This window comes from Polychytrium aggregatum, assembly GCF_025602895.1.
Source record: "Polychytrium aggregatum strain JEL109 chromosome Unknown BJ171scaffold_21, whole genome shotgun sequence".
Lineage (NCBI taxonomy): Eukaryota > Fungi > Chytridiomycota > Chytridiomycetes > Polychytriales > Polychytrium > Polychytrium aggregatum.
In genome coordinates this window covers 200,895-224,589 of record NW_026516223.1, presented here as the reverse complement: position 1 = coordinate 224,589, position 23,695 = coordinate 200,895, and the positions used below count along the sequence as shown (strand labels likewise).

The following is a 23,695-nucleotide window of genomic DNA, read 5'->3' as shown; positions in this document are numbered from 1 at the left end:
GCCACAGGAGGGACACGATTTGATGGTGGGCTTTTTGGCCACAGGAGAGTCATTGGGTGATCCTGGATCGGGATCGGGGGATGTCTTTCGCTTGGGAGCCATCTGGCGAGAAAATAGCGACGATGGCTGGTTCTGCCCTTGGGGAAGAAAGAATCTCCTCAAAACCAGCGCATTTTGGGCAGGGAGTGATGCTCACAGTGGCGTCCTTGATTCAGATCCAGAAACGCATCGCTCGCTCAATCAGTCGTGGGAAGACATCTTGTCAAGGTGAGTCTTGCCTGATAGCCAAACGATCATGTCATCTCGCTGACACACAGCCACGCTTGACTAGGTTTCCAACCAGAGAGATTCAGATGGTGGTGGTTCTTGTCCGCAATCGGAGTGGAGCTTCCAACAATGATACAATTGGTCATTCCTCCACACCAATTGCCCACCACCACCGTCAATCGGCTCAAGACGATACCAAATGCCGTCAACCGACCATGGCCGGATTCCAACTTTTGCTGCATCTTGGTCTACAGCGTGTATTCACATTCGAGATGAGCAGCCGCGAGGGGCCGGAAAAAAATTGATATGGTGCAATGCAGCTTGTCCTTGACCAACCCAAATATCACTCAATTTTCCTTCAGCCACCAGTGAGTCATGATGCATCACGATGAGTCATAAATTCGAACCAATTCGAGCCGATTTAGACCTCCTGGTTTATTCAATCGCCTCCCTTCCCAGCCCGTCCCCTGCCACCGAGGCATTGCCACTCTGGTGAGACTTGTAAATCTTCCTGGTCGACTCGATGATGTCAATCGGAATATTATGGCGATAAAGCTTCATGTACTCCCATGATACTCTGGCGTATTTCCTGATGGTCACCAGCGGGATCTCATAGAGGGCTTCTTGGACCGTGTGTTGTAGTCCCTGGAAGGTGTAGTCGCATCGAGCACGAGTCCTCTGTTTCAATGCACCCCAAAATCTTTCAATAAAGTTGAGTTCCGGATGAAATTTCGGGAGGTAGATGAGTTTGTGCCCGTGTCTCTCGATTATGCCTTGAAGAATCGGTGTCTGCGCTCGGAAATCTGGCTGTGCATCCAAGAGATGGACGGCGCAACATGCTATGCCTGTTGCGTCGATACTTTTGATTGCAGCCTCGGAGGCTGCGCTGCATTTCCTCACAAGACCTGCTGGAGGCCAAAGATGGCGCTCTCTGAGTATCAATTCGAGTCCTTTCTGCTGTCCAGCTTTGGCCTTCACGCCTAGGAACTGCAAAATCAGTTGGTACAGAGTGTTAGCTCGAGCATGTCATTCTATCATCACAAGTGATTCCTACCTCGAATCCATTTTCTTCATCATCTTTGGTAAACTGCATCTCCTGAGGAGTGTCAAAGGGGCCATAAGTCGTCTTCCGTAGTTTCGGATTCGCTTTGCCTGGTTTCTTGGACATATTTGAGGCCCGAAGCGCGTCGGGTGCAAATGACTTGTGATTTGAGGCGTTGTCAAACTGAAATAATGCCACACACCCAGGATGGAGCTTTTCAAATATAGGGATGGCCTTGCTCTCCAGCTGCGTTGCCATATCATTGCTTCTCCACCAATTTCCTCTTCCAGGATAAATTATCGTTGTTGAATCTCCCAAGTCAGGGTGCTTCAACAGCCCATGACACTCGCAGAGGAAGGTGCTGACCATAAGGCTCCTTCCAAGTCCTTACAGAGGGAAGCGTCGCTGTTGATTTGTCCTTCACTCTTGGCTTGGAGATAACTCAGGATACATCTGTGTCGCTTTACGTCGTGGGCTGAGAGGTCTCCGTCTCTCTCGCTTGTGATTTTGGGCTTGAGGATGGCTTGAAGAGAGGAAATGGCGGCGTTCATATGTTCTTGGGTAAACAGCGCTTCGTCGTCATCATCATCATCGCTCTGAGCGGTTGGGGCCTCATCCAGTGCCGTCTCGGTTTCTGGTTGATTGTCGGCTGGGCGGTACATGTAGCTGTCGATCAACGGCGATTCGTGGACCTGGAGGGCTTTCCGGGCCAGGTTCAGTTTGCGGCCCCTGTTTGGTACGAGAGACCGGTATAGGCTGACTTTTTTGGGTGCTTCGTCCCTGCCGTCCACTTGATCGCCCAAGAAACTGCGGGGACAGAGGGCGGTGGTTCCGAGCCACTTGTGCTTTCGCCTTCGATCTCCAATAGATCGGTGCCAACAACTTCACTATCGGTGGCTGGGCAGTCGATAGCATCGCAAGGGCTATCGCCCGGCCCCTTTGGCTCTGGGGGGTCGGCTGAAACGAGGGCCGCTGCGGCTTCTGCAAGCTTGCGACGTTTGGCAGCATTCGCTTGGTGCGCCTCGATGGCCTTCCTGACCTTGGCTTTATTCTTCGTTCGGCCCATGATTCAGGACAAGCAGTTGTAAAATACCCAATATGAGCCCTGTGGTTCAACAGCAGAGTGGTTGAGAAGCAACTGGAGGCGACCGGGGGAAGGCTTGGGGATGCTGAGAGAGCAAAACGGCGGCCTGGAGGCCAAGCCAAAAGAAAACCGGGGAGGATGGGTCGCCTTCCTAAAAAGGAAATTGTATACCGCCCGGGTTCTCAATTTGGGGGCGGCCATAATAATAGGACCCACTTTGGGGCAGCATTCCTCCCCCAAAAACCATCCGATGGCGATAAAAAAAATGTGAGGTTGTAGCCACACCAATTCTGCGTAAATGTACAGTGAGCTTGAAGAAATATATTGAATGCATGTGGCAGGATGTCGATCCTCGCAAGCGCGAGAAAAGTCAAGGACAAGACGCGTTGCACTATAGCGTCTAAGCCACACTGCGCCAGCGCTCCCGGCTTTGACGTGCCCAAAGGTCCACACCGGCCAGAGCAGCCCCTCGTGTCCATCGATCGGCGCTCCAGATCGCCAGGTGAGCTCCCTGGACAGTAAGCAGGCTCTTGCTGCGGCCTGCATCGGGCGCGGACGCTCTGTGCAGCTTCGCCGACGACTGATCTTCACATCCGCATCTGTGTCTGGGCCCGTGCCTGCTGCACCTCGTCGCTGCATGCAGTACCTGAGACTGTGCTTCGACAATGGCAATCAAGAAATCCATGAGCAACGACGACGTTGCGATGGCCGACCCTCACCCGCCCGAAACCAGCGACACTCCTGATCAAGGTGCAAACGCTGACGAAGATGAAGCCGTGGAAAGTCCGCAGGAACTGGCGCAGCTCCGGGTTAGTATCGCCCTGTGTTGCAGGTGTCTGAGCATCACCCCGATCCTCCCTCCTCGTGCTCGATGTGCTAACGCCGGCCCACGACGCTTGCTCCTGCATCGGCACACCGCGGATCGCTGCAGAAAAAGGGCATAGAAAAGGACATTAGTGCACTGAACGAAAAGAAGGTAGGAGTGATCAAGCCCGCCGGCGGTCTGACGAGCCGTGGATGCGCTCGCTGGCCGATCTGGTTATGCTCCAGCCAACGCCCAACTCGTTCCTCGGCTCCGCTGCGCAAGTGTATCGATCGCTTACAGCGCCTTCCTGTCGCCGCTGACTCGCAGAAAAACGACACCCTCAAGCGCTATGCATACCTGCTGGGACAAACCGATATCTTTGGTACCTTTCGCACTGTCTGGGGCTTTTGGCCTGGCATGGCGTCCTCTGCTGCTGGAACCACATCAGACACTTGCGCCAAATATCTCATCACCGTCGCTGGCCTAATCACGCACATGCGATCCGCCGTCCCAGCGCACTTTATCAACATCAAGAACATGAAGTCCGGCGACGCCAAGGCTCTGCTCGAGCTGCAGGCCAAGCCCGACGAGACCCAGACGAGCAAGGGACGGAGGTAGGATCCCGGAGCCCTGACCGCCGCATGCCATTGATGCGGACTGTGTCCTCGTTGACTCGCTCGCTTGATGGATCCTGTTCACTTCATGCATGTGCATGGCTTGGTGGACTGACTATCAGCCAAAACACTTTCCTATCAGCACCCGACGAGGCCGAAAGACCGAGCAAGAGGAAGATGCCGAGCTGCTACGAGATGAGCTCCAGGAGGACGAAGAAGGCACAACCACCATCACGGAAACGCCTGCATGTGAGCCGCCGATCTCCGTCGCGATGAGTCCTCCGCTCGTCACTATCCACTCCGATGCTCGTGCTTCCATCGATGCTGCATCTTGCTCTTGGTGATATCCCTAACTCACGGCCTGGTTTGCCCTTCAATCCCTCAGACGTCAAGGGTGGGACGATGCGCGATTATCAGATGCAGGGCCTGACATGGCTGGTTTCGCTGTTCGATAACGGCATCAACGGCATTCTTGCGGACGAAATGGTACTGTTAGCGCCGGTGCAGACACAACACCCGTGTCATCGAGTTCCACGACATCAATCGACGTGATGTCAGTCGGCGTCATATGGATCGGGAGGCAACCGCCCAGCCCAACCCGCCTGCCCGCCTGCCTGCGTGCGTGCACGCGAACGAGTCAGTCGGTGTGGTCGCGGAACTTACGCATACCCACTCTCAATATCCCGCAGGGTCTCGGAAAGACGCTCCAGTCGATCTCGTTCCTAGGATACCTGAAGCACTTCAAGGGCATTGCCGGGCCCCACCTTGTTATTGTGCCAAAGTCGACTCTCCATAACTGGGTCAGCGAGTTCCGCAAGTGGGTCCCGGATTTGAAGGTGTTCATGTTCCATGGCAACAAGGATGAACGAGTACGTATCTTTGCCGAGAGATCTTATGGGACACCAAGCAATGTCAATGCGTTGCCGAGACCAACTGGCATGATTCGCTTTCCAGAGCAAGATCATCGAGACTCAGCTGCTTGGGGGTAGCTTTGAAGTCTGCGTCACATCATACGAGATTGTGATGCTCGAAAAGTCCAGCTTCAAGAAGATCTCGTGGGCGTACATTGTAATCGACGAGGCTCATCGCATCAAGAACGAAAACTCGAGTCTCTCGGTGATCGTGCGGACGATCCAGTGCCGCAACCGCCTGCTTCTGACCGGCACGCCGCTGCAGGTATTGTATCCGCGCGACCCAGGCTGCACCAGTGCGGGCGTCGCTCATGAGAATTTACTGACGCTGCAATGACTTTGGCTCTCAAAGAACAATCTGCACGAGCTGTGGTCGCTGCTGAACTTCCTGTTGCCGGACGTGTTCAGCTCCTCTGAAGACTTTGACAAATGGTTCGAGACACAGGGCGGTGACCAAGACAAGGTCGTCTCCCAGCTCCACAAGGTGGGTTCTACTACCGCAGCGATCTTTTGTGCTATTGATCGAGGAACTAAAGGCCAATCTTGCTCTGTGTCTGCGCTCCGTCGCCAAAGGTTCTCCAACCATTCCTGCTGAGACGAATCAAAGCCGATGTGGAAAAATCGCTTCTGCCCAAGAAGCGCATTAACCTCTACGTTGGACTGAGTGCCATGCAGCGTCAGTGGTATCAGAAGATTCTCGAGAAGGACATTGATGCCGTCAATGGTGCGCTCGACGTCTCCTAAATTGGCTGCATGAGATGCCCCGGGGGAGCAGAGACAGAGCCAAACTGATGTTTCGTCGAATCGCTCCCAGGTCTCGCCGCTGGAGGAAAGCGCGAGGGCAAGACCCGCCTTCAGAACGTGGTCATGCAGCTCCGCAAGTGCTGCAACCACCCGTACCTGTTTGATGGAGCCGAGCCTGGCCCGCCTTACACGACCGACGTCCACCTGCTCGAGAACTCGGGCAAGATGGCGATCTTGGACAAACTCCTGGATCGCCTCAAGGCGTCAGGCTCGCGCGTCCTGCTTTTCAGCCAGATGAGCCGCATGCTTGATATCCGTATGTGGAGTGTACTCGAGGGAGATCGATGGCGTCGCTGGAGCAAGGATTGGTTCCGCAACGTGTGCGATGGATCGCTGGTCTGCTGATAACACTTTGATCGCTGCTACGGCCCTTGACGACACCATGATAGTGGAGGACTACTGCTGCTGGAAGGGATACAGTAAGTGCAATCTGCCGCGATGGGTGCTCTTCCGAGGCATCCCCAGGGCAATTGATCTCGCAGGGTTCTTGATCACCTCCCTTGCCTTTCGTCTCCTGACGCTCGCTGCACAAACCCACACAGACTACTGCCGCATCGATGGCAACACCTCGCATGAAGACCGTGTCAACAGCATCGATGCATACAACAAGCCCGATAGCGAAAAGTTCATTTTCCTGCTGACGACTCGTGCCGGTGGACTTGGCATCAACCTGGCCACGGCAGACATTGTCATTATGTACGACAGCGACTGGAACCCCCAAGTGGTAAGTCCAGCAGCCGGTGTGTTTGGTCCTGTGGTTGCCCTATAGGCAGAGTCGTGCCCTTACTCGAAAATAACCAGAGTCTCCATGTCGCCGTACATTGACAACAGGATTTGCAAGGTAGACACAACACCAGGCTCGCAACCAGGCAGAGCACCGAGATTCGTAACGAGATTCGTAACGAGGCAAAAGCGCCGAGATCCTGGACACCCGACTGATGCCGATTATACTGTTTGTCTCTTTTTCTCCCCGCTCCGGTCGCCGTGTTGCCGCTTGGTTTGCACTCCTTTGAATTGTTTTGCTTCCAGCCGAGGATCGTGCCCATCGTATCGGCCAAAAGAAGCAAGTCGTTGTGTTCAGGTTCATCACCGAGGTATGCGATGATCTCGGCGATGAAGGGTGCCGAGCCTGTCCGTCGGGGTGTCTGCGCTGACCAACGTCGGTGCGTCCGCGCTTACTTATCTCTGTGTTTCCGAAAATACTTGCCCGGCGCGACAGAATGCGGTCGAGGAGAAGATCATTGAGCGAGCCACACAAAAGCTCCGGCTCGACCAGCTTGTTATCCAGCAGGGACGAAACGTGCAGCAGTCTAAAGGTAGTCCCTGATTGCTCCGAGGGCACCAGCGGACGGCAGATCCACTCTCGCGCGACTGACGCCGCTCGATTGCAAGGGCGCAGAGGCGTGTATGGGCGAAGGGCCACAGCAGCGGCGAAACTGCTCTCCGTGGCGGACGCACACAATATGCTGATGCCCTTTGTCGTATCTCCCAGCTGCGTCCAAGGATGAGCTGCTTACCATGATCCAGCACGGCGCGCACAGCATCTTTGCGTCGACTGATAGGTGAGTGTTCTGTGACCCGCATGACGGCATGTTGCGCTGTATGCTGGACTGATAACCGCGAATCCTTGGCCTTGTATGCAGCACCGTGAGCAACGACGACATCGAGGATATCTTGCTTCGCAGCGAGGAAAAGACGGCTGAGCTCGAAGCCAAGTACAAGGACGCCGGTCTGGACGACCTCCAAAAGTTTACCAGCGACGGCAGCGTCTACCAGTGGGAAGGCTCTGATTTCCGCTCGAACGTAAGTGGCTGGCAGGCGACAGCGCACCGGTCTCCCATTCCTCTGGGTGGAGCTCCGTGGGACTCTCACTAACGTGCCTGTATTGCACCATCCCATCTCGGATCCACAGCAAAAGGGCGCTCTTGGCTTTGGATGGATTGGTCCCTCGCAGCGCGCCAAAAAGAGTAAGCCTCGCCGGAGGAGATCCATGGCGATGAAGCTGCATATCTGGCTCGGCCGAAGAGCAAGCTGACCACCCAACTCTCTCCGCGCTCCTTCACGCAGCATCGGGCTATGGTGTTGATGCCTACTACAAAGAAGCCCTGCGAATCGGCAACAAGCCTGCTGGCACCAAAGCTCCAAAGCCCCCGCGAACAGCCCTTGCGTGAGTGTAGCTCGGTGGACCTCGCCATACCCAAATGGACACCTGCCGTTCTGACATCTCGCTCCTCCGTCCAGGAGCGACTTTCAATTCTATCCCACTCGGCTTTTGGAGCTGCAGGAGAAGGAAACCCTTGCCTACCGGGTAAGCCAGAGGCCCAGTAACAAGCAGGATCAGCATGAGTAAGCCGCGACAACTGGGCTATACTTATTCGGCACGACCTCCCCCCCTCCAGAAACAAATTGGATACAAAGTTCCAAAGGACAGCGACACGACCGACCCCGAACAGGAGAAGCAGAAGCGGCTGCGAGAGCAGGAGCGAATCGACAATGGTAAGGCGGGACAGGGGAGGAGCATATCAGCAGACGGCTGAGCAAACTGCATGAGGTGACTTATCATGCTCGAACGTTTCCTCGCCTGCAGCCGAGCCACTCACAGAGGACGAAATCCAAGAGAAAGAGTCGTTTGCCAACCAGGTATGGCCAAGTTCCCGCGGTAGCGTGAGCGAGGGCTGGGCCGTGGGTTGGCTGGCTCGTCGGTTTCGATGGCCGCGCAATCACCCGCCTTTGGGCCGAATCGTGCTTACATGTTGCGAGTGTTGACTCTATCTCATACGTTGCCTTTTTGCTGCTCCATCGCCAACTAGGGATTCGACTGGTCGAAGCGCGACTTTAGCAGCTTCATCAAGGGCAACGAGAAGTGGGGCCGGTGAGTTGTGTGATTGCGTGGCATCGATCTCTCGTTGCCCGACCTCGCACCTGGGCTCGTATTTACTCATCCTCTCGTTTTTAGTCATAACATCGAGGCCATCGCCAAGGAAATGGAGGGCAAGGATCCCGAGGAAGTCCGTCGATACTCGCAGGTGTTCTGGTCTCGCTACAAGGAGCTTGCCGGTGGGTATCGACTGAAATGCAAGCAATGACTATGGTGCTGTGCCAAGCACTCCCGGACAGCCAGCGACACCGCACTGACCCGGCCACGAAACGTTGTCTCTTGGCTCCCAGACTGGGAGAAGCTCGTTGCTAGAATTGAAGAAGGAGAGGCCAAGCTCCAGAAGCAGCAAGAGATCCAAGATATGCTGACGGCACGGATTGGCAAGCTTCGCCTTCCGCTGCAGCAGCTCAAGATCGTCTATGGCACCAGCAAGGGTAAAAACTACACCGAAGAGGAGGATCGTTTCTTGGTATGTGGACAGCGCCAGGATGCGTCGCCGTGGTACATGCATCTGCGAATCACGTTGGTTTGAGCACGGCCGGACTGAGAAGATTGCCAGGCACGGGCCTTTGACTCTGGAGCGCTAATCCAAGCGCTGCACCCCTGTCGTCATCGGACGCGTTTGTTCGAGGATAGCTCGTGGCCCTCGAGAAGCTGGGCTACGGAAGCGAGGAGGTTTACGAAAAGATCCGCGAAGAGATCAAGCGGTCGACCCTATTCCGGTTCGACTGGTTCTTGAAGTCCCGCACGGCAGTGGTGAGTCCGACCCCCCGAGCGAGGTGGCGTGTGGGAGTTTGGCCGGATGCAGGCAGAGAATGGCTTTGACAGGGCCACTGACAGAAAGCGTGTTTCTGTCCAGGAAATCGGTCGCAGATGCACATCGCTCATCTCGCTGATGATGAAAGAGTCGGACCACAACGACGACAAGGAGGACGGACAGGACGAGCCGCCCAAGAAGAGAAAGTACACCAAGAGAGAGCCCAAGGAGAAGGAAGCTGTCGGCCCGTCCTCCAAGCGCAAGAAGAACTGATCTGGGCTTGCGATCGCAGCTGATGTACTTTCGTGAGACTGGCGGATGTTCCTGGCCGAATACACATTGCTTGATACGATCGCCTCAGCCGCTGGATCGCCGCATGCTACGTCGACACTATGAAAAAATTTCTTATTAATAAAATGAGCGAGAACGAAAAAACGCGCTCTCGGAGCCACCTCGGTCGGCGAGAAGAACAGTCTCTGGCGAGAGACCCCCGAGGGAAGGCGAGAAGCCTCTCGCCGTCACACACACACACTGTGCACACACACACACACTTTGCACAAGGGAGTCAACCACCTCCCATCGACCATCCCAAGAGGGATGGCAACCCCGAAGTGGACTGCCCAGAATATGGGCGACCCGGCATCCACTGTCGAAATGCACAACAGTGCGAGATACTTACAGTCTATCCAGAAAGAAACGGGACAGTCACTTTCTGGCTTCAGATATCTGAAGCCCGCTGACTGACTTGTAGGCCCAGCGGGTAGGCCATGGTATTGCACTCCTGTCTTCGTTGGCAATCTCTTTGTTTTGGTTGGTTTAGGAAGCACAGTCTTGAATACACCCGGTCGATCTCCTGTGGCGATGATCGACTGGCATACCGAGATCATATTCCTGGCTGCATTGATGTCTCGATCCCACAGCGTATGGCAGCTTGTACAGCTCCGGACAAAGTGTGGTTTCTCGATATCAAGATGCTCGACCTTCTCGAGTCGCTTGGCTTCCCGACAATGTGAGCACACCTGGGATGTGTTGAACTCGTTCACCGAGCACACATGGATCTTGGAGACGGGTCGGTCTGGTGGTCGTCTCTGGTGGTGGTGGAACTGCTCAAAGTACTTGGCAAACCTGAGTCTCCTGGGACTGGAGGCATATCCCTTCCCTTGCTTCCAGGATGCATTCCCAAAGGCAATCACCACTTCGGTCTCCTTTGGTGCCTGGTCGATGACTTGCTTGCACATCTCGTGGACGGTGCGCTGTCGCTTGCTGTGGAGATCGAGTCGCTTGAATCGCCGTCGCCGGGTCAGGCTGAAGTACAGCTGTTTGTCCAGCATGTCTCCATCGAACACATGGCGAATGTATTGCAGGAAGGGATCCAACCCGGGGATCTTGGGACTTGGTGTGGCACTCATCCAGTCCTGCAGACCAAGGATCTTGTGGGTGCTCTGGATCCACTTGGTCGCCTGGGTGGTGTCTTTCTCTTGCGGGGAGCCATCTGGCGAGAAAATAGCAGCGATGGCTGGTTCTGCCCTTGGGGAAGAAAGAATCTCTTCAAAACCAGCGCATTTTGGGCTGGCAGAGATACTGCGCAGTGGCGTCCTTGATTCAGATCCAGAAACGCATCGCTCGCTCAATCAGTCGTGGGAAGACATCTTGTCAAGGTGAGTCTTGCCTGATAGCCAAACGATCATGTCATCTCGCTGACACACAGCCACGCTTGACTAGGTTTCCAACCAGAGAGATTCAGATGGTGGTGGTTCTTGTCCGCAATCGGAGTGGAGCTTCCAACAATGATACAATTGGTCATTCCTCCACACCAATTGCCCACCACCACCGTCAATCGGCTCAAGACGATACCAAATGCCGTCAACCGACCATGGCCGGATTCCAACTTTTGCTGCATCTTGGTCTACAGCGTGTATTCACATTCGAGATGAGCAGCCGCGAGGGGCCGGAAAAAATTGATAGTGCGATTCTCGATGTTGGCGGAACAGAAACCGGGACGGCCGGCGAGTCATGTGACATGCGGCGTGACGAGACGCGAGCGAGGAGCGAGGAGCGAGCATGGCCGTCTCGGTTCTCCAGATGCCATTGCGAGCCGCGGCTGCAGAAGGCCAATGCACAATCTGATCATCCCGCCCGATCCAGCACAGCAATGTCGTAGGTGGCCAGTCTTGCCGAGCGAGAGCATCGCCATATGGGACCAGAGCCGTCCGTACTTGCGATATGCTCTATTAACAGTCAGCCCTTGATCGGCCGCATTCGCGCACGGCCATTGCGCTGTCCCCATCACACACATGCGGCTCGCATCGGCCCCCCCATCGCCCCCATCGCCGGATGCATGGTCGTTGGTGTCTTTGGAAGATCCCAGGACCGAAACATGAAGCAGGTCATTGACCAGAAGCTGATCAAAACAGGCGAGAAGGACAGACTCAAGGAGCTTCTGAAGCAACGGCTCGTCGACTGTGGATGGAGAGACGAGCTCAGGACATATTGCCGAGGTAGTCTTCGCCGTGGTGCAAACGACAGACTTGCTTTCGGTGAAAATATCGCTCGACTCGGATTATGGAGACAGTCGTCTGATCCGTGGCGTCGGGCAGGCCGGGGGATGCTGCCCGTCCTCCATGTGCACTGCATGTCTGCGAGCACCCAATCCCACAAGGCTATGGCTGAACCGACGTTTGGCATTCGTGTCCACAGAGGTCATCAAGGCAAAGGGCTTGGAGAAAGTGGGCGTCGACGACCTCATTGCCGAGATCACCCCTGTTGGTCGAGGTGAGTAGATCCTGTGTCGTAGAACAGGACAATCGGATGGCGGTCCAGCAGGTGGAATGCCGATGGCGTCGTATGCCTGAACTGCACTGACGGTTCAATCGTCTTGCGATCCAGAAAAGGTCCCTGAGAGCGTCAAGGCCGAGCTACTTCAAAAGATTCGCAAGTTCCTCGTCGACGCGGACAACTAAGGGCCAGCGATGCTTCTCGCCTCATTCGTGGGGAATTCCTGTGCCCTTCCATCGCGCCTCTTGGCTCTTGATACTTCAGGATTGATGGCCGAGCCATTGGGTGGATGATTCAACGCACGACGGCCTGTAGCTGGGCGCTTTGACTGGTCTGGGCGAAAGAGGCCTGCTCCGAGCCCTTGACAGCGTCTCACCGACGAGCCAACCCGCCTCTCCAAATAGACCGGCGTATCCAATGTGCCATTGCCGAAGAAAGTGGAGCTGTATCATACGATCTGTATTCGACCGGCTCTGATGACGGAGATCAGAGCAACCAGGCCAGGAAAGGTGCAAGGATGGGAGGGATGGATATGGCGCCAAACAGGCTGCCACCATAGTCTGGGAGTCTGAGGAATTATGAAAAGGGATCTAGAAATTAGGAGCGCGCGCTTATTGTTCGTGGACGTTGAAGAGTCCGGCCAGACCCTCGATGTCCTCAAAGGTCTTGCCCTGGGAAATGATCTTGCGGGCAACGGGGGCCTTGCCAAAGATGTTCCACATCAAGATGCCGACTGGCGGTGGCAGCAGAGGACAGGGTGTTGGTGAGAACGTGCGGCTGTATGGCTGTCGTTTGTGCGAACGTCTGTGCTCGCGATGCAACTCACCGATCTTCTTCTCCTTGGAGATGTAAAAGACAACGCCCTTTCCGTAATCCTCCTTCGAGGGATCCTGCTCGGCAGGTCCCCGACCGTTATCGTCGCCCTTGGCCCAGATGCCAATGGTCGAGAGGGACGACTCGGTGATACCCACAGCCTCCTGCAGAAGCAAACCCCGCCGCCAACCCGAGTGGTCAGCGAATACTCGCATCCAATCGAGCACCACGCAGGTTCATTCAAGAAACTATGATGTGCCGCGCGACAAAGCCACTCACATAACCGATCTTGGGTCCCAGATCGCTCCAGAACATGGGCTGGTGTACATACGGGCGCTGCAGTAGCGGATAGATGTGGCCGGTGTGAATATAGCAGAGCACGAGCGCGCAGCCACAGAAGCCAAATGGCCTTGTGTGAACGGGACATTTGCGCTCGCTTCGAGAGCAGAGACTCTCTTACCTTGGTTTTGGTCATGTTCTCGCCGACCTGACGACCGCTGTTGATCGCGTGGTCATAGTGCTCAACACGGCGACGGCCAAGGGCAATGTCGTGGAAACTGCTGGCATCTCCAGCAACAAAGACGTTGTGGCGAGCCTCCAGCTCGGCATTGACTGTAAACGAGCCGCGGGTCAGATACAATCCAGCCCACCCCTCCTCTCCTAAGCTTGGAGCCGCACAGGCGACCACACTCAATAACGACGCAGGAGTTGCATCACAGTCGCTACTACCCACCAACAATGCCACCACGGGCAGAATCGATTTCCAGTCCAGAGGCCTTGGCGATTTCCTTTACGACGTTGGGCGGTGTTTAGAGGCGAGTCCCGTGAGGCAGCTGCGGAGCGCAAGTCGGATCAGCCGCACTTACCACATTGGGCGAAACGCCGGCAGCAACGACGACATAGTCCTGCAGATCGAATCATGGCGAGTCAACACTAGCAAAGCGCATCGGTGCGATCGCAAGAGCTGCCAATTGGAAGGCCAGCCTACCGCTTCAACGGTATCTTGGTCCGAAACACCAATAACGATCTTGTTGCCCTTCTCCTTGACTGAAGTGATGCTGGCACTGTTCTTGATCTGGACCCCCTCTGCTCACATTCAAATGTATCGTTAGGTTTCGCTGTAGTGTCGGAGTTGAGCGAGCAGTGCAAACGGTGGTGCGGTTGCCTCACCATCGATGATTCTCTGGGTGGTCCAACGAGTGAGGTAGCGTGGGAACACTTGGCTCATGTTTCCTGGCAAACACACGGGCATTAGTGGATCACCCAGATGTCACAGAGGCCCAGATCACAGCAGCATGCATGTCAGCAGAAGGGCTGTGCACTCGATCTTGGCACTGACTTACCTTCTTCAGGGAAGATCTGGACCACGTTGATCTTCGCGCCCTTCTTGGCTGTCAGATCAAGTCAACTGCGCAGTAAGCATCCCACCATGGATCGAGAGCATCCTGCTGCTACAACTAGCTGCAGGCAGCCTACCTTTTTGTGCTGCAATCAGAACCACGAGAGTGTTGTTAGCCCAAGATTGTGCAGCTCGATTCATGGCCAAACAGATGCGATTACTCACCAAGCGCAACGGCGAGCTCACTGCCGAGGAAGCCACCGCCGACGATGGCGATGGTCTTGCCCGAGTTGGCCACGGAGAGAAGGTGCTCATAGTCATCGAGCTGTTAAGCGAAAGTTTGATAGAAGACGAAGCAGTCAAGTGTTAGACACCACAAGATATGACCTCGACTGGCGGTAAGAAATGCGATCAACACTGCGCCCTCCACGGACGATGGGGGCAGATACCCTGAATTGCGACTGGCTGCTGCTCAGAGGATGCGGCTCGGCAACTACTAACCGTTCTGAAGGTCAGCACTCTCTCCTTGGCCTGTGTAGAGAGCTTCTCAAACACAGGCAGCTTGTTGGGGGTGGCACCTGTCGCCAGCCTAATTCAGGTGGAGAGGAGCAAGAACGCTTGTAAGAACAGCAATCGTTGTCGCTGCTCGGATGTATATCCATGCAGTTGCAAGCCCTCTCTTGTGACACGAACGGAATACATACAAAACTTTTCCGTATTTGATCTTGTCGCCGTTGCCAAGGACCACGTACTGGCCATCGAGGTCGAGCTTGCTGACCTTGCTCTTCAGCCATCGAACCTTGGTCTTTGCAGGCTGAAGAAGCTCCTCGGCGTCGGGCACGCGCTCGTAGTTGCCTGACCGCATATGTGGGTGAGCCGACAAGCGGTGTGCCCGGAAACAAAGTGTCGGATGCATATGGGTCGATGTGTGTCGCTCGCAAGTACTTACTCTCCTCCTGGTAGAACAGGCTGATGGCGGATGATGGAGGTATCAGACACATGGAAGGGTGGATCCCGAACTGGTGAACACCGCTTGAAGGTGAACTTTCCAGCTCACCATGCCTCGGTCACGAAGCGCTGGTTGCTCTTCGATCTCACGACTGCGGGTCTGGATGGACGTACCTTCGCTCGGCGCCATGCCAGTCATTGAAGGCCAGTGGCTTGGAGCTCGGGCTGAACCAAAGCTCCTTGGAAAGCGGCGGGCGCATGTACGGCACATGGTCTTCATCTCCGATGATCAGAATGTCGGCATTGGGCTCGGCTTCCCGGATCGCCTGGTGGTGAATGTCGTCAGATCGCGAGATACGGATATCTCACTACCATTTGACAGGGCATGCACTGCGGATGGCAACCACATACCTCAATGGCACTGTACGAGGCAGTTCCGGCACCAACCAAGACATAGGTCACTGTCGATTCCAAAGCATGGATACAAGATGGCAAGTCAGTAGGCGGCGGAGGCAGTCGCGGCCGGGTGGCTTGGCTGCACTCGCAGGCAGTCGCTCGCGATCGCCGGTGTTCGCCGATCAAACCGATCCGATACCGACCCTTGGGGATGGCCGTCTGCTTGCGGGGAACAGGGTCGGTTTTCTTGACGGGAGCTGCGGATACGGTCGACACAGACTTGCTGACGAGGCTGTTGGCCACCGATTTGGACTTGGGCTGCTCGACAACGCCGCTCTTGATGTGATCCTCGGTGAGCTTCCAAAACTGATCCACATCAATACGGAGGGGATAATGTCAGATCGGTACAGCACACATCACTCGAACACGACGGGTGGCTTCGGAGCGCCTTTGATACACGGCTGAGGGCAGCGGTCATGATGCGAGATCGAAACCACATTCGGGAAGCCATGAGCTGTATCGATGACATACGAGCGGTCCGAAGATGGCGGCCGAGGCAAGCATCAGCAGACGAGTGCTGTTCTGGCCCTCTTCCGCATCGCCGTGGTTGTCATGGGCGTTGTTGTTGTTGTTGTTGTTGTTGTTGTTGTTGTTGTTGTTGTTGTTGTTGTTGTTGTTGTTGTTGTTGTTGTTGTTGCGGTGAGGCTGGTTGCCAGCGGGCGAGGCGAACAGGCGAGCCGAGGGACGAAGCAGAGCACCAGTCTGGGACAGACCGAGCGAGCGCACCGATGGCACGCGACTATTGGCGATTCGGACGGCAGCAGATCGGAGCATGGCTGGCGAGTGGCTGGAGAAGGGCTGGGTGCAGATACAGGGCAAGCTGGCTGGCTGCGAAGATCGGTCGACGGAGCAGACACGAGAGCCAGATCGATCGATCAGCGTTTTGAGACTGCGTTTGGGTGCCGGGGCGGATCTTTTTTTTTCGTATGGCCATTGACATGGTGAGGTTACGTAATCCAGGCGGAGCGCGGCTCTGGCGCTGACAGGAGTGAATCCATGGCCGCTCCCACACCTCAAGCGGGAACCTCGGCAGGAACCAAGATCCGATAACCGGACGCACGCATTCCGCCAAAAGCGATACACCAAGAACTGTATTCTGGGTGGCTGCCATCCTTGGGATGCTTGGGACGGCAGGGACGGCGAGGACGGCGGGTAGAGGACCAGTATCTCCCCCTTCACGGCAGGAAGCGTCCAGCAGCCGTTCACTCCATCTCATCGGCTTCGGCGCCCTCAGGCCGCGCTGTCGGAATGGACGCCTCTGCCGAAACCCTGGGGGCTTCTCCTGGCAGAGGCTTGCGGAACTTGCCCTGGATCCAGATACGGTACATTTTGAGCTTCTTGTGTCGGTTGACGATCAGTCGTCGATCAAGTGCATTCTGGTCGATGTGGAACTTGGAAAACATATTCGCGATTTCATCTGGTGGTAGGATAGTGGTCATCGTTTAGATGTCGTTCTTGAGTATCGATGGCGCCCCGCCACTTGTATCGGTTCGACGCCATCACTCCGTGGCTGTGCAGTCAGACGTTTGCCGACCGCATCGAAGCTTAGGGTGGCTGTCTCCTGGCCTATCTGCCTCACCTTGAGTGAAAAAATACACTCGAGTACCGTCTCCACGGACATAAAAGTTCTCGTCCAGGAAGCGGCCGCCTTTGAACCGCAGCTGGGCAAGGTCGTAGCGTGCATAATCTGTCGGTGCACAAGACGTGTGAGGCCGCAGTCAGAGCAAAATCAAGGGAGGCCCGGACCAGTGCTTGGCGGCAGCAGGATCTCACCTCTCAGCAGAACAAGGCCGCCGGGCTTGAGCATCTACACGGGCCGCAGAGTCTGGGATGTAAGTCGATCGCGCCGAGCCACAAGCGTCCTCACGATGCCAATCCATATCGCCGACATGTCAGAGTGCCATGCCCACCTTGTAAATGTTGTCAACGGCACGGGCCCATGTGTCTGGGTGCACAGCAGACAGCACGAAGATGCAAATGCAAACATCGAGCGATTCGGGTTCGATGTATTCCGGAATATCCGGCGCTGTAATATCTATGGTGAAGCAGAGAAATCAGCTCGTCGCCCACCTGGCCAGCCGATTGTGCGAGCAAAGAGCATACCATATACAAAAGCCTTGCACTTGTCCTCGTTATACTCTGGGTTACTCTGATATCATGAGCGCACGTTCGTGGCCCAAGCAGTCGCAGAAAGAATAAACCCAGGATTCAATGTCGTGTCCGTCATTGTGGCATGCTCGGCTGGGAGACCGTTACCCAGCGATGGAGAGGGCTGGCTGGACATGCCGGTCTGGTATGCAAAAACTCGTGCGTTGCGCTTGCGTTCGCCTGTGTCGGGTGGTCGTACCTTGACGACATCAATCGCCGTCCAGGCAAAATCGCCTGCGTACACAAATACGTTGGCATCACGAGCCTCGTTCAAGAGCGGGAAAACGGTGTTGCCTGCCAAAGGGTTTCCAATCAGTCGACGATATCCGTCGAAGGTGCCATCAATATACTTCGGCGCTGTGCTGTGGGCTGACGACAGGGTCCTGACTCAACGCACGGCAGACAAACTGCATACCAGCTCCACATCCGATTTCGAATACTCTGAATGGCATCTAGGCATGCGTGATCGTTAGTATGTCCGCTGCGTGCCGGCGATATAGCCACCACAGATCCTGCTTGGGCACCTACGAGATTGTCCTTGGGGAGCTTGGCAAAGAGCTCTGCACAAGCACAGGGCGAGAATGATCAGAGCCTGTCTCAAATAGGCCGAGGACCGGCTGGCGACAATCACATCCACGAACCTGGAAACTCGATCCTCAGCCTGGTTGTGGGTCCGGTCGGATGAGTTAGCATGCCCGCCAGCGCATCAGTTCGCCACACCCACATCAACGAGGCGCTCCTGTTTCCACGCGCACCAGTCGACCTTCCAGCGTTACCAATGACGATCCTTGAAGAATTTGTTCTGATTCTTGCTGTAAAACAAGCTCCAGAATCGATCGGGATCTCGGTGATATATGTCTGTCCACGAGCGCCAGCAGATGTCGAGCCGAGTCAGTAATCGCCTCGATTGCGCCTGCATCCACGATCGTGCTTGTAGTACGGACGATGGCACAACCTTTGTCCTCGTCAGAGACGGGCTTTTCTTGCTGCTTCTGGATGATCTCGAGTGCATCTTTCTCCTGCTCGTCTCCCCATTGGAAGTTGTCCCTGGCAAGATAGCCACAGTCCAAAAACAAGGCGATCGCTGGTTAGGCTCGCTACAGGATCGCTACGGCGCATGCACGGCCTCGTTTAAGCCATATCGGTGTTGGTGCTGGTGCTGTTGGCCGGCCAATACGAGACGCCGGGCATCGCACTTTGGGAATCGCTCGGCTACCATGCATTATGGCTGAACACATCGGCTTCGTTCTGCAGCTGTCGAGTTCCAAAGCTGCTGAGACTTGACACCTTCTTCTTGTCGCTGGACTGGGCCGGCTCGAGGGACGCTTCTGGGCTGCTCATTTTTCTCTGCCGCTGTCGGGAGTCTGGCGATCAGGAGACACACTTCCGATCCAGAGCGGATGCGATCGGTGTCAAGCGGTGCCGATTTGGGTGCTGGCTCTGGGAACAGAGCGCAGCCTTCTTGGTCATGTGAGCACCGCTGCTGTGGCACAACCAGCGCCACAGCCAGTCCAGCCCAGCAACTCATCACCGACTCTGTGCGCAGGGAAGTGAGAGCAGGCTCCGTTTGCTCGGGTTCTCCGACGCATGTGCATCGACAAGAATGCGGGTAACCATTGCATATAGAATCGGCGCGGACGACCCGGCGTGCATCAATGGACACCGTGTTGCGCTGTGGCCGAGTCTCGGGCCGGTCTCGGGCCAAACGACCAACTAGTTATAGGCAATCCAATAAAAAACGGGACACCCGGGTTTTTGACCATTCATCGAATATTTTGTTACCCAATGTTATCGCGCGCTGGCCATGACCATTCGCCACACATCCGACTTTCGCACCGCCGCATTGCGATGCTACGCCCTCATCCATAGCCTGCGTAAGGTCGCCTCCATATTCAGTGTATCCAAGAGCACCATCCATCGATGGCACCGAGGATGCAAGCTGGATGACCCATCCCGGGTCCCAGCTCGCAGATCCACTTTCTTCGAGCAGGCATGTCCAGTCATTCGCACCCTGATTGAACAGGACCCGTTCCAGACTGGTCCTGTGTTGCGATGCAAGCTCGAGTCCATCCTCCAGAGGAAAGTATCACTCTCACTCTGCCACACTGCCATCCACCGAGCAGGTCTCTCTCACAAGAGGGCAACACACCTCAACAAGTCCAAGCGACTGGATGAGCGAGTGGCACAGTTCAGGGACCAGGTCCGCTCCATCGACCCGCGGTGATTCGTTTTTGTCGATGAGACAGGGATCAGGAGATCCATTTTCCCTCTTTACGGATACTCACCGAAGGGTGCTCCGCTTCGCCAGCGCAATCACATGAAACACAAGTCTGTCTCGGCTGCATTTGCCATCAACCACTCTGGTGTGCTGCATCGCATGTACTAAGGGCTATGCATCCAGCCCTCGGAGGCAGCGGTTTGCTCGGTACTTTGAGCAATTCGAGCACCACCGACGCCGTCCCAATCACCATCATGGAAGCGTCAAGGTAGTCTCGACGAACGAGTTCAACACCTCGCAAGTGTGCTCCAAGTGCCGGGAGCCAGTTCGGTTGGAAGGACTCGATGCGCCCAGTGTTGCGAATTCCCACTTTGTCAGGAGCTGCAAGAATCCCAGCTGCCGGACAGTGTGGAATCGCGACGTCAATGCGGCGCGCAACATGATCACAGTATGCAGGTCGATTGTGGAGATCGGAGAGCGACCGGCGGTCTTCACTCGGAGGCTGCCAAAGTGATCTGTTTTATTTCTTGTGGCTTTGCTTGACGCAAGCACAGCACATACTACATGTTCATGGAAACGGCTATATTGTCCCGTTTTTTTCTGAATAAAGTGTATAGCCATACATTGCATTCTGCTTCTTGACGTCGTCTGCATTAAGCTGTTCGCCAGGAGCCACCCACTCGGAGCCAGGCTCATCTGCACCATCGGTACTCCACTGATACTTGGAATAGTCACCGTCGTGGCTGTCATCGTCGCCATCGTAACGTGGCTGCTTGGATCGGGGCTGCTTCTCGGGACGTGCTGGCAGAGCCTCTGCCTCACGCTTCTTGTTACGGACAATCAGACCAAACTGATTGTGGACAGAGCCTGAGGATTCAGGTGCCGTTTCTTGTTTCTGTGCGGACGCAGGCAGGGCACTCGTTGCTGATGAGGCCGGCGGTGCTACTGACGGACCAGGGTGCTGGGTCGTGGCTGTTTCTGCAGGCTCGCTGAGCACAATATTATCTTCCATTTTCAAAGCGCCAGGCTGGGCTTGGACTTGGGCTTTAGGCTGAGGGGTCTGAGAACATTTTGGTGCGGATGCAGGTGCCGTAGATTCGGGTGCGGCCTGCTGTGATGATGCAGGTGCAGCACTATCCTTGGGCTGATCCGGCTTCCTGGGCTTGGATAAATCGAACCTGGGCAAGGAACCATCCACACCATGTCGCATCAAACGGTTCAATGTCAGTACTTTTCACACAGCCATGCGGCATCCCATGTTAGACCCTTGGTCCGTCGGTGACACCGACCCTTTGAAAGCTTCGCTAGGAGCCACAATCTTTGAAGTTGCCAAGCCAGGCGAAAACGAGGGAGTAGTGGTTAGCTCAAGAATATCAGCGAGCTGCAGAGCAGGATTCTGGCTCAAAGTATACCGATATGAGCTTCTCCAGACGCTTGACTTCCTGTTGGAACAAACGGGAGCGTTGTCAGCGACATCTCGCGAGGACTTGGCATGCTTGAGCATGCAGCGGCTGTATTGCCCTCGCGTTACCTTGCTGTGTTGGTCGATTTGCTGCTGAATCTTGGCACGCTCCATGTGCTCGGCCTTTGCCTGGATTTGCGCCATGTAGTCATCCAAAGCATCCTCGCTCTGTACAATCGCATCTAGCAGACCACCCAGACATAGCCAAGCATAGTAAACAGTAATCTGTCAGCTTAGTTTGATTAATTGTGGTGGTGGTGGTATCCCAGTGTCCAACACCAATCTCAATCGTTGGATGAGGATATCCGGGAATGCATGACAGCGCGTGCAAGCATCTTACTCTGTTCGTGGGCCTGCAGCTGCGTCTCAAGATTGCTAATCTTTGCGAGCACATCCAGCCGCTTCTCTGACAGCGACTGGAGTGTCTCAACTGCAGTCTTGTTCTTGCGCTGAGCCTTGCGGTCCGCTGGGAACAGGTCGATGATGGACTGTCAGCCTCATTCGGGCCGACGGTATGCTCGACCGCTAGCAACCCTGCTCTCGACTGCGCTCATGGTTGGAGGGGTTCGGTACACACCTGTTCCTGTTCGGTCGTAAAATGAATCTTGGTCGTCGTCGTCGTTTCCAAGCAGCTCCTTGAGGCGCTTCTTCTCTGTCAGGTCATCCGAGCGGCAACGACCGGTATTCGTCAGTGCCATCGGATCACCACATTCAGCTGCTTGATCGCTGTCCAAGACGACACTTGACTGGATCACCCCCTCCTTCTCGCCAGCGACTGGTACAAGCTCTTGTCTTTGTGTGTCTCGGTGTGTAAACTCACCTTGCTCACGCTGGTTGTTCGGCGAGGATCGCAGATGGCCGATCCGATCGAGTTTGATGCAGGCATCCAGGGCCGCCTCGCGCTCGGCGTCCTTTTTCTTGGATGCTCGTCCGATGCCAACAACCCGTTTTGCGCCGTGGTCCAGCGGCAGCTCGACGCGGGCGACATAGCATCGATTGTGTCCATGGCCCTCCTCATCGATCTCAAAATCGGCATCCAGACCACGATTGTCGGCCCAGTTTTTGAGGGCCTTGCGCGAGTCACGGACGTAAAAGAGGCTTTCGTCGAGTCCTGTTCGGTCGGCCTCCCGCTCGTTGTCGATCTCGTCTTCGTCGTCTTCCTCGACAGCGTCCTCCGGGAAGCCCCAGGTGACGCCTCTGTCTTCTGGCTCAGAAGCTGTCGGCTTGCGCATCATAGGCGCCGAAGAAGGCTCTGGCTCTGGTTCCGGAGGTCCTTGGAAGAAGAAGGCCCGGCTGCTCTGACCAAAACGCACCATATCTATGGAGCGGAGAGAGAGTCAGGCATTCGGGCAGTTGCCGCTCGCGTAAACTGGGATGAGCGCCTGCTCGCCAGCCAAGCAGTTTGCTGCGACTTGCCTCCGACTTTGAGGCGCCAGAACTCGCGGGTTGGGACCTCGATCTTATTGACAAAGGTCTTGTGTGCGCTGCCGAGATCATAGATATAGGCGGCGTCTGTTTGCAGAAAGTTGAAGTCGATGAGCCTGGGACAGCGAGCGGAGCGATCGAGGTAGACCTTCGAGTCCGACCAGGAGCCGTGTGCATCCAGGGAGATACATACCGTCCTTCCTGAACTGGATTATAGCATGGTATCTGGAAACGCTCTTCCAGAGCCGATGCGTGGCGACACAGGTAAGAATCCCATCGCATCGATCTGGATCTGGATCTGGATCTGGTCAGAGGGCATCGCATTCACAGGTCGACTTACGGGATGCTCCAGCTCGATATCGCAGATCGGAAGGCGGCCTTGCGGGCGCGGAATGCAAGAAAACCATTAGAGGAGCTCATGCATCGGATCTTTGGCCGCCATTTGGAGCGACGGACCAGAGGGTCGGGAATACATTTCTCGATCGCTGGCGCTGGCACTCTCCAGCATGCATCCAACATGCATCCAGCTTCCTACCGATCGTGTAGAATGCCTTGGTGTTGAGATGCGTAACCCCAACGATGGTGCCATTCTTGAGGATCTCAAAGTAATAATCCGACCGGGGAGTCGCCGACCACGATGGCTCGGTATAGTTGAGCGGCGGTGCGCTTGGCGGTGCGCTTGGCGGTGCTGACGGCTTGTCGCTGTCGCTGTGGTTGTCGGATGCGGTTTGAGCTTCCTGCTTTCTCGCAGCGCCCGGGAGCGCAGGGACGGCAAAGACCTGCGCCGCGCTCGAATGTGTGTCGGCCTGGCTATGCATTGCTCCTGGATTGCTGGGAAGTGGATCTGGTGCGGGTGAGAGGTGCTTGGGGCCAGGTCACCGCCTCGGTCAGCGTGCTGAGTCATGATGACTCACGAAATCGGGTCGAGCCACGTGTGTGGCGCATAGCT

General features: G+C 55.6%; 6 protein-coding genes across 6 annotated transcripts; 2 read left to right on the top strand and 4 right to left on the bottom strand.

Annotated features, from left to right (window-relative positions):
- Positions 1 to 3,058: 3,058 nt before the first annotated feature.
- BJ171DRAFT_582363 (SNF2 family N-terminal domain-containing protein) lies at positions 3,059 to 9,435 on the top strand (the record flags this gene model as incomplete). Its single annotated transcript, XM_053114174.1, has 28 exons — positions 3,059 to 3,202; positions 3,325 to 3,369; positions 3,526 to 3,580; positions 3,713 to 3,812; positions 3,955 to 4,061; positions 4,198 to 4,298; positions 4,502 to 4,681; positions 4,767 to 4,988; positions 5,076 to 5,207; positions 5,297 to 5,447; positions 5,538 to 5,783; positions 5,917 to 5,946; positions 6,070 to 6,251; positions 6,359 to 6,368; positions 6,557 to 6,621; positions 6,747 to 6,843; positions 7,020 to 7,089; positions 7,171 to 7,330; positions 7,440 to 7,494; positions 7,595 to 7,694; positions 7,769 to 7,835; positions 7,927 to 8,023; positions 8,115 to 8,167; positions 8,338 to 8,399; positions 8,484 to 8,584; positions 8,696 to 8,874; positions 9,042 to 9,161; positions 9,265 to 9,435. 28 exons carry the CDS (start codon positions 3,059 to 3,061, stop codon positions 9,433 to 9,435), a joined length of 3,102 nt encoding a protein of 1,033 aa, XP_052966065.1.
- A 610-nt stretch (positions 9,436 to 10,045) lies between these two features.
- Positions 10,046 to 11,062, bottom strand: BJ171DRAFT_475331 (uncharacterized protein; the record flags this gene model as incomplete). The annotated part of the gene is made up of 3 exons (XM_053108776.1): positions 10,046 to 10,181; positions 10,213 to 10,654; positions 11,035 to 11,062. 3 exons carry the CDS (start codon positions 11,060 to 11,062, stop codon positions 10,046 to 10,048), a joined length of 606 nt encoding a protein of 201 aa, XP_052966064.1.
- Positions 11,063 to 11,223: 161 nt separating this feature from the next.
- On the top strand, positions 11,224 to 12,375 carry BJ171DRAFT_507248 (enhancer of yellow 2 transcription factor). Its single transcript, XM_053111199.1, has 4 exons — positions 11,224 to 11,319; positions 11,524 to 11,660; positions 11,860 to 11,934; positions 12,049 to 12,375. Exons 1-4 carry the CDS (start codon positions 11,315 to 11,317, stop codon positions 12,120 to 12,122), a joined length of 291 nt encoding a protein of 96 aa, XP_052966063.1. The 5' UTR covers positions 11,224 to 11,314; the 3' UTR covers positions 12,123 to 12,375.
- On the bottom strand, positions 12,376 to 16,334 carry BJ171DRAFT_507245 (uncharacterized protein). Its single transcript, XM_053111198.1, has 19 exons — positions 16,118 to 16,334; positions 15,965 to 16,063; positions 15,637 to 15,799; positions 15,449 to 15,498; positions 15,212 to 15,363; positions 15,039 to 15,058; positions 14,794 to 14,944; positions 14,591 to 14,678; positions 14,315 to 14,414; positions 14,227 to 14,235; positions 14,094 to 14,141; positions 13,921 to 13,983; positions 13,739 to 13,836; positions 13,617 to 13,655; positions 13,484 to 13,538; positions 13,211 to 13,362; positions 13,030 to 13,086; positions 12,764 to 12,914; positions 12,376 to 12,670 (listed from the first exon to the last, which is right to left on the bottom strand). Exons 1-19 carry the CDS (start codon positions 16,265 to 16,267, stop codon positions 12,549 to 12,551), a joined length of 1,767 nt encoding a protein of 588 aa, XP_052966062.1. The 5' UTR covers positions 16,268 to 16,334; the 3' UTR covers positions 12,376 to 12,548.
- A 232-nt stretch (positions 16,335 to 16,566) lies between these two features.
- BJ171DRAFT_507241 (S-adenosyl-L-methionine-dependent methyltransferase) lies at positions 16,567 to 19,050 on the bottom strand. Its single transcript, XM_053111197.1, has 12 exons — positions 18,858 to 19,050; positions 18,597 to 18,688; positions 18,418 to 18,499; positions 18,283 to 18,302; positions 18,170 to 18,201; positions 18,057 to 18,093; positions 17,841 to 17,935; positions 17,597 to 17,642; positions 17,404 to 17,528; positions 17,267 to 17,300; positions 17,073 to 17,180; positions 16,567 to 16,910 (listed from the first exon to the last, which is right to left on the bottom strand). The coding sequence occupies exons 1-12, from the start codon at positions 18,980 to 18,982 to the stop codon at positions 16,696 to 16,698; spliced, it is 1,011 nt and encodes a 336-aa protein (XP_052966061.1). The 5' UTR covers positions 18,983 to 19,050; the 3' UTR covers positions 16,567 to 16,695.
- A 1,338-nt stretch (positions 19,051 to 20,388) lies between these two features.
- On the bottom strand, positions 20,389 to 23,609 carry BJ171DRAFT_507230 (uncharacterized protein). Its single transcript, XM_053111196.1, has 11 exons — positions 23,282 to 23,609; positions 23,087 to 23,124; positions 22,940 to 22,982; positions 22,738 to 22,833; positions 22,142 to 22,639; positions 21,899 to 21,973; positions 21,662 to 21,787; positions 21,391 to 21,503; positions 21,272 to 21,301; positions 21,149 to 21,177; positions 20,389 to 21,037 (listed from the first exon to the last, which is right to left on the bottom strand). The coding sequence occupies exons 1-11, from the start codon at positions 23,562 to 23,564 to the stop codon at positions 20,440 to 20,442; spliced, it is 1,929 nt and encodes a 642-aa protein (XP_052966060.1). The 5' UTR covers positions 23,565 to 23,609; the 3' UTR covers positions 20,389 to 20,439.
- Positions 23,610 to 23,695: the final 86 nt, after the last annotated feature.